We start from the raw sequence: 8,404 nt of genomic DNA, 5'->3' as shown, positions 1-8,404 counted from the left end.
AGGCAAAATAGTTGTCTGAGGAGGCCTTACAAATAGCTGAGGAAAGAAGAGAAGTGAAAGGCAAAGGGAAAGATATACCCAATTGAATGTAGAGTTCCAAAGAATAGCAAGGGGATATAAGAAAGCCTTCTTAAGTGAACAATGAAAAGAAATAGAGGAAAACTATAGAATGTGAAAGACTAGAGGTCTCTTTAAGAAAATTGGAGATATCAAGGGAGCATTTCATGCAAAGATAGGCACAATAAAGGACAAAAAATGCTCAAAGACCTAACAGAAGCAGAAGATATTAACAAGAGGTAGCAAGAATATACAGAAGAACTGTAAAAAAAAGTGCTTAATGACTCAGATAACCATGATCATGTGGTCATTCACTTAAAGCCAGACATCCTATGCTTGGCTCAAGTGGGCCTTAGGAAGCATTACTACAAGCAAAACTAGTAGAGGTGATGGGATTCCAGCTGAGCTATTTCAAGTCCTAAAAGATGATGCTGTTAAAGTGCTGCATTTATTATACAAGCAAATTTGGAAAATTCAGCAGTGGTCACAGGACTGTAAAAGGTGATTTTTCATTCCAATCCCATAGAAAAGCAATACCGATGTTTAAACTACCTTAAAATTGCATTTATTTCACATGCTAGAAAGACTATGTAAAAAATCCTTCAAAAAAGGCTTCAACAGCACTTGAACTGAGAATTCCAGATGTGGAAGCTGGATTTAGAAAAGGCAGAGGAACCAGGGATTATATTGCCAGCATACACTGGGTCGTAGAAAAAATAAGACAATTCCAGAAAAACATCGATTTTTGCTTCATTGACTATGCTAAAGCCTTTGACTGTGTGGATCACAACAAACGGTAGAAAATTCTTAAAGATGGAATACCAGACCCCCTGGAATGGAATGCCTGCCTCCTGTATGCAGTTCAAGAAGAAACATTTAGAACTGGACGTGGAACAATGGACTGGTACAAAATTCAAAAAGGAGTATGCCAAGGCTGTATATTGTCACTCTGCTTTTTAAACTTATATGCAGAGTACATCAAATGAAATGCCACAATGGATGTCTCACAAGCTAGAATCAAGATTTCCAGGAGAAATACCAGCAACTTCAGATATGGAGATAATACCACTTTAATGGCAGAAAGCAAAGAGGAACTAAAGAGCCTCTTGATGAAAGTGAAAGAAGAGAGTGAAAAAGCTGGCTTAAAACTCAACATTCAAAAAACTAAGATTATGGCTTGAGTCCCATCACTTCATGGCAAATAGATAGGGAAAAAGTGGAAGCAGTAACAGAATATTGTCTTGGGCTCCAAAATCACCGCAGAAGGTGAGTGCAGCCATTAAATTAAAAGACACTCGCTCCTTGGAAGAGAAGCTATGAGAAACCTAGACAGAGACATCACTTTGCTAACAAAAATCCATATAGTCAAGCTATAATTTTTCCAGTAGTCATGTATGGATGTGAGTGCTGAATCATAAAGAAGGCAGAATGCCAAAGAACTGATGCTTTCAAACTATGTTGCTGAAGAAGATTCTTGAGAATCCCTTAGTCAGCAAGGAGATCAAACCTGTGAACCCTAAAGGAAATCAGTCCTGAAGATTCATTGGAAGGACTGATGCTGAAGTTGAAGCTCCAATACTTTGGGCACCTGATGTGAAGAGCTGACTGATTGGCAAAAAGCCTGATGCTGGGAAAGACTGAAGGCAGGAGGAGAAGGGGATGACAGAGGATAAGATGATTCGATATTATCACACACTTAATGGGCATGAGTCTGAGCAAACTCCAGGAGATAATGAGGAACAGGGAAGCTTGGCATGCTGCAGTCCAAAGAGTCAGACACAACTGAGCAACTGAACAAGAGCCAACTCTGATAGTTTTCTTTTTTCATATTTTCTAGTTCCTTGTTAAAATTATCACTCTGTTCATCTATTGTTTCCCCTAGTTCAGTTAACATTTTCATTACTAATATTTTGAACTGTTTATCTGTTAAATTATTTTTTTCATTTCACTAGTTGTTTGTTCAAATTTCTTTTGTTTGATTTGAAACAAATTACTCCATCTTCTTGTGGCTTAAATTTCTGTCTTTATGAAATCCGGTGAAACAGTCATATCTATCCCTGTCTTGAAGGCTGTCTTGTGTGGGTGCATCACTAGACAGTCTGTGTGTGCCTAGTGACTTTGGTCAGAGATCTGGATCAGAAGTGAGTACAAATCCTATTTCCCCTGGACTGTGCTGGCGGCTATCAACTTGGTGGGATGGCAGTTGGAGATGAAGGGGCTAGAATCAGAGCCAGATGTAAGCTGGGGCTTTTTCTATGGTCAGAGGCCAACACAGCCCCATCAATATATGGACTGTCCCTTGGTGCTGAAGAAGAAGCACTGAGGGTCAGGTTATATCTGATTTCCTGTTCCGTTTAAGTGTGTGCTCTCCCTGCCTCTCATCATCAACACCTTTATCCAGAAGGGGCTAGAGCTGGAGTAAGAGGGGCCAGAATGGGCACCTGTTGCAGGCCAGGGTGTGTTCTTGGGGGGCTCTGGCACACTAGTATTCAAGACTGGACCTGATATGCTACCTCTATGAGTACCACCAGCAAAGGCCACCCCTACCATGTTCAGATGTAGTGCCAGATTTTAACTGACTTTATCCCCTTGCCCTAGTTGGGAGTTGCACCATGGAGCAAGAGGAGCTGAAGTGAACACTTGACATTGGCCAAGGCACACATGTGGCCAGTATGGGAAAATGACCAGAGTCCCAGGGAGTCTCAATCTGCTTCTTTCACCTTGTTTCAGGAGCAAGCAAGTATATATGCTCTTCACAGAGTATAAGTTTCCCAAAGCCCTGCTGCCAGCTCCATAGGTTTTTAAGTCAGCCAAGGAAACTTGTTTTCCCAGTCTTAGACTCTAGGACTGTGGTGGATATGTGGTTCAAACTGCTCACTCCCCAGAGAGGACTTCTGAATCCATGTAACCTCTCCCCTCTTCAGTGTCCCCTCCTAAGGCTGAAGTTCCCTACCGGATTGCTTCTTTTTCCTTCCTACCTGACTCTGAGGGGATCTTTCTTTACACCTTTAGTTGTATAGCAATCTTTCTAGCAGTCTCCAATTTGTTTTCAGTGAGAATTGTTCCATAGGTAGATGTGTTTTCAATGTATTCATTGGTGGAGGTGAGCTCAGCATCTTCCTACTCTGACATTTTCATCTCCCTAAGTAATTTGTTTTAAAAATATTGCTTTATATCTTTTAATCCCCTTCACCTATTTTAACCCTCCACCAACTCCTCTTCCCTTTGGTAACCCCTAGTTTCTTCTCTGTATCTGTCAGTCTCTTTCTGTTCTGTTAAATTTGTTTTATCTTTGATTCCACATATAAGTGAAACATTTGGCATTTGTCTTTCTCTGTCTGACTTACTTCCTTAAGCATAATACCCTTCAGCTTCATCATGTTTCCACAAATGACAAAATTTCATTTCATTTCGTGGTTGAGTAATACTCAATTGCCTATATACAGGCACCCCTTCTTCCTTATCCATTCATCTCTTGCTGGACTTTAGGTTACTTCCATATATTGGCTACTATAAATAATGCTACTATGGACATTGGGGTGCAACTATTTTTTTTTCAAATTAGTGTTTTTGCTTTCTTTAGATAAATATTCATGAGTGGAATGGCTGGATTGTGTGGATAGTTCTATTTTTAATTTTTGAGTAATCACCATGATGTTCTCCACAATGGCTACATCGGTTTAAATTCACATCAACAGTGCACCAGGGCTGCCTTTCCCCCACATTCTCACCAACATGTATTATTTACTGTCTTTTTGATGATAGGCATGCTGATAGGTTTGACATGGTATCTCATTGTGGTTTTGCTTGGCTTTTTCCTGATGATCAGGGATGTAGAGCACCTTTTCATGGGCCTGTGGGCCATCTGTATGTCTTCTTTGGTGGGGGGGGGGGGATGTCTATTCAGGCCCTCTGTCCAATTTTTAATTGAGTTGTTTGTTAAGGAATGGCAACCCAGTCCAGTATTCTTACCTGGAGAATCTCATGGACAGAGGAGCCTGGTGGCCTATAGTCCATAGGGTCACAAAGAGCTGGACATGACTGAAGTTACTTAGGCATCATGAACTGTTTCTGGGCTTTCTATTCTGTTCCATTGATCTCAGTGTCTTTTTTTTTTTTTTTTGCAGACCATACTGATTTGATGACTGTAACTTTATAATATGGTCTGAAGTAAACGAATGTGAGATCTCCAGCACTGTTCTTTTTTTCTGAAAATTTCATTGACTATTTGGGATCTATTGTGATTCCATAAAATTTTAGGATTATTTGTTCTAATTTTGTGAAAAATGTCATAATCTTAACAGGGATTTCATTAAATTTATAGATAACTTTGGGTAGTATGGATATATTAAAAACATAATTCTTCTAATTCGTAAACCCAGGATATCTTTCCATATATCTGCATCATACTCAATGCCTTTCATCAATGTTTTATACTTCAGAATAGAAATATTTCACAACACTGGTTAAAATTCTTCTTGAGCAATTTATTCTTTTTGATGCAATTATTAATAGGATTGTCTTCTTGATTTTTCTTTCTAGTAGCTTCACTGAGCTATCATTTGCTCTTATGCATAATGATGATAAATTTTATATCACATTATTGTTTCTAAAATTATATGATTTGCATAAAACACCTGCCAGTTTCTGTCATTTATGGAGTAGTCAATAAACAGAGTTCTTATCTCTAATACCATATTTGTTGTTCAGCCTACTTCAGTAGAGATGAAAAGGTGAAAGCATTTAAGAACAAATGCTTTTAGGATAAGGATAGGATAGGATAAATTAAGGATAAAGTAGTTTAGCATTTCACATGGAAGCCTTCTTAAGAAGTAAGTTGTACTTCTATTTAAAAGTTATGTTAGAGATCGATTTTAATCAAAAACAAACAAAAGTAGTAGAAAATTCTCTGAGGATTCAGGATTCCAAGGTGATGGTACCAGCATGATTAGAAATAATCAAATTGATATTTCATAGACAAACTGAAATAATGAAGATGACAGATGATGTAACTTTAATCTACCTTGGTACAGAAAGAAATAGGAATTGGGACATTTTAGTTTAAAACTGCTGGATCCTTATCAAGAGTTTCAGTACATGCTCTATGTTAAATACAGTGTAGGTGATAGAACTTTAAAAAATATATAATATTTCAGAATAGCTCAATGATAAAGTAGTGGTTTAATTTGAACTTATGTTTTCAAAGGACATCCCTCCCAATTAGCACATAACATAATCAAAATTAGTCAGGAATTTAGAGTGTTAAGTCTTATTTTAATTAGATTGTCTCAAAATGTATATTTGTATGTTCTTCAACTTTTGTGTTCTTAAAATTTCTAAAAGTTTAATAATGCTTTAGAGTGATTAGCTCTACTTTCACAAAATGGATAAAAATGATACTTAAATTATCACCAAAAATGTAATAATTTGTTTAAATATACATTTTCCCTACAATTATGTTTAAGACCCAAAGAGCCTTTAAAATATAGTTCATTTTATGGTTTTTAAATAAACATATAAAATTCTCTGGTCAATTACATATTATATGTAGTTTTCTTCCTGCCTATCATTTATTTTGCTCATAAGATAGTAGTCAAATATACTTTCTTATAAAGAACTAATTTCTAAAGAATGTATTAAAACAATAATCATATTTTAATAAACATTTAAAATATGAATGTGAACATTATATTAATTTATGTTTTAATTTTCAATTATTTTAAATAGAATATGCATTAATAAATTAGTAGTATGAAAAATATAAATGGATGTTAGATTTAAGTAGGTATTAAGTGATAACAACTAAAAGATAGTAATAACATGGTATCACAAGCTGCTTTAAATATACTTAAAATGTAAGGATACTTTTAGGCTTGACTAACTAGAACTGAGACATAAAGAAACAAATTAAAAATGTGTCTCAATTTCTTTCACATGTACAAAGAAGGTGAGATTCAAAATAAATCTCTATAGATGAATATAAATAAAATTAAAATTCTAGCACAAAATTTGTGTAAAAATAAAGCTTTAAATAAAGATTAATGTTGTAAAAATGAGAGGAAAAGCAGAGGAAATATGTATTAGAACTACATTGGATATGCTGTTGTTGATTGATGCCCTTTTGCTTATCTTCTTTATGTATAGTGCAAATCATATTCATTCCTTTGAGAAAGAAACAACTCTATGTATCATATTCATGAAGGCTTTCTTCACTTGTTGGTTCCTTAAGGTATAAATGAAAGGATTCAAAAGTGGAGCAACAGAGGTGTTGAGCACTGAAATTCCTTTGGAAAAAGATATTCTTTGTTTGACTGAAGGTTTAACATACATAAAGATGCAGCTGCCATAAGAAAGGGATATCACAATCATGTGAGAAGAACACGTTGAAAAAGCCTTTCTCCTATGACTAGCTGAGGAAATTCTTAGAATGGTCAAGGCAATACAGGTATATGATATGATCACCATTACCAATGTGATCACCAGTGTCACCGCAGCTGAGATGAATCCTATCATCTCGATTAACTTTGTATCTGAGCAGGAGATTTGTAGGAGGGGAGTGGTGTCACAATAGAAATGATCAACAACGTTGGAGGCACAGAAGTCAAGGTTTAGGCCATAGAGGAATGGTGGAAAGATGACAAAGAATCCAGCAAACCAGCAACTGAGGACAAGCTGCATGCAGATTTTACTGTTCATGATGGTTGTGTAATGCAAGGGCTTACAGATGGCAACATAGCGGTCATAGGACATTGCTGCCAGTAAGTAAAATTCAGACGCTCCAAGAAGAAAGGCAAAAAACACTTGACTCACACAACTGTTATAGGAAATGGCTTTGTCCCCTGTTGCCATCATAACCAGCAATTTAGGAATGCATGTAGTAGTATACGAAATTTCTAAAAAGGAAAAATTTCGAAGGAAAAAGTACATGGGGGTCTTCAGGTGAGTATCTACCAGGGTGAGCGTGATGATAATCAGATTGCAAGTGATGCTTAGCACGTAGGTGAGTAGTAGAAAGATAAATAAAGCAATTTTCATTTGTGGGTTACTTGTTAAACCTGCTAGAATAAACACTACAACCCTTGTATGATTTCCCATTCCAGTTTTCTGACAATTGCTCTGTCTGAATAGAAGAAAAAGAAAAAAAATAAATGAACCCAAGGGAGACATAAGAGAAATAATCATTATTTAAGGTAAAGTTAGGTAATGACAACCCACTCCGGTACTCTTACTGGAGAATCCCATGGACGGAGGAGCCTGGTAGGCTGCAGTCCATGGGGTCGTGAAGAGTCGGACATAACTGAGCAACTTCACTTTCACTTTTCACTTTCATGCATTGGAGAAGGAAATGGCAACCCACTCCAGTGTTCTTGCCTGGAGAATCCCAGGGATGGAGAAGCCTGGTGTGCTACCCTCTATATGGTCTCACAGAGTCGGACACGACTGAAGTGACTTAGCAGCAGCATCAGCAAAGCAAATTTTCTTGTACAGCAAAACAATTCTCATTCATGTTTTAAAAGTGTTGTTTTTTTTTTTTTTTTCAGAAATAGTAATAAATACATGTGCAAAATATCTGGATAGATTAATTAAAAGTTCAGCTTGTAGTTCTTTTAGAGAATCATCTATATAACAGTAGTAATTGTTGATGGTTTTTATGTAAGTCAATCAGGGATATAAAGAACTTTTAAAGTATAATGCTTTTTCTCTCTTTATATTATCCCAGAGTTTGGATATGTGCCATTTCCTGTTCAATTAAGTTCTCAGACTAGAACCAAAATTATATCTATCATTGAAGCCCGGGTTTCATACACACACACACACTATTCATCCTCAATAAACAGAGGTAGGAGAAGGCAATGGCACCCCACTGCAGTACTCTTGCCTGGTAAATCCCATGGATGGAGGAGCCTGGTGGGCTACAGTCCATGGGATCGCAAAGAGTCAGACACGACTGAGCGACTTCACTTCCACTTTTCATTTTCATGCATTGGAGAAGGAAATGGCAATCCACTCCAGTGTTGTTGCCTGGAGAATCCCAGGGATGGGGGAGCCTGGTAGGTTGCCGTCTGTGGGGTCGCCCAGAGTCGGACACGACTGAAGCGACTTAGCGGCAGCAGCAGCAGTACATCTTTTCCATTTTACTCAATTAACCAAACTCAAATGCCTGATTTTAGACTCATTTATCTTCACAGCTAACCTCATCCGATTTCATATAAATTAATATGGGGCACTGGAAATAGTCTTATTTTCTGTTCTTGGGTTTCCCTGGTGGCCCAGTGGTTGAGAGTTCGCCATGCAATGAAGGGGACACCAGTTGGACTTCGGGTTCAAGAGAATCTCATATGCTGCA

General features: G+C 37.2%; 1 protein-coding gene across 1 annotated transcript; it reads right to left on the bottom strand.

The window, feature by feature from the left end:
• Window positions 1-6,213: 6,213 nt before the first annotated feature.
• On the bottom strand, window positions 6,214-7,152 carry LOC113893674 (olfactory receptor 6C74-like). Its single transcript, XM_027543560.1, has one exon. The coding sequence runs from the start codon at window positions 7,150-7,152 to the stop codon at window positions 6,214-6,216; it is 939 nt and encodes a 312-aa protein (XP_027399361.1).
• Window positions 7,153-8,404: the final 1,252 nt, after the last annotated feature.

The sequence above is a fragment of the Bos indicus x Bos taurus genome, chromosome 5 (genome assembly GCF_003369695.1).
Source record: "Bos indicus x Bos taurus breed Angus x Brahman F1 hybrid chromosome 5, Bos_hybrid_MaternalHap_v2.0, whole genome shotgun sequence".
Lineage (NCBI taxonomy): Eukaryota > Metazoa > Chordata > Mammalia > Artiodactyla > Bovidae > Bos > Bos indicus x Bos taurus.
The sequence above is the reverse complement of the archived record's forward strand: the minus strand, read 5'-3'. Positions and strand labels throughout refer to the sequence as shown.

What these genes read in the sequence shown, in the direction of transcription:
- LOC113893674 (XM_027543560.1), bottom strand. Translation starts at nt 7,152, where the DNA reads ATGGGAAATCATACAAGGGTTGTAGTGTTTATTCTAGCAGGTTTAACA.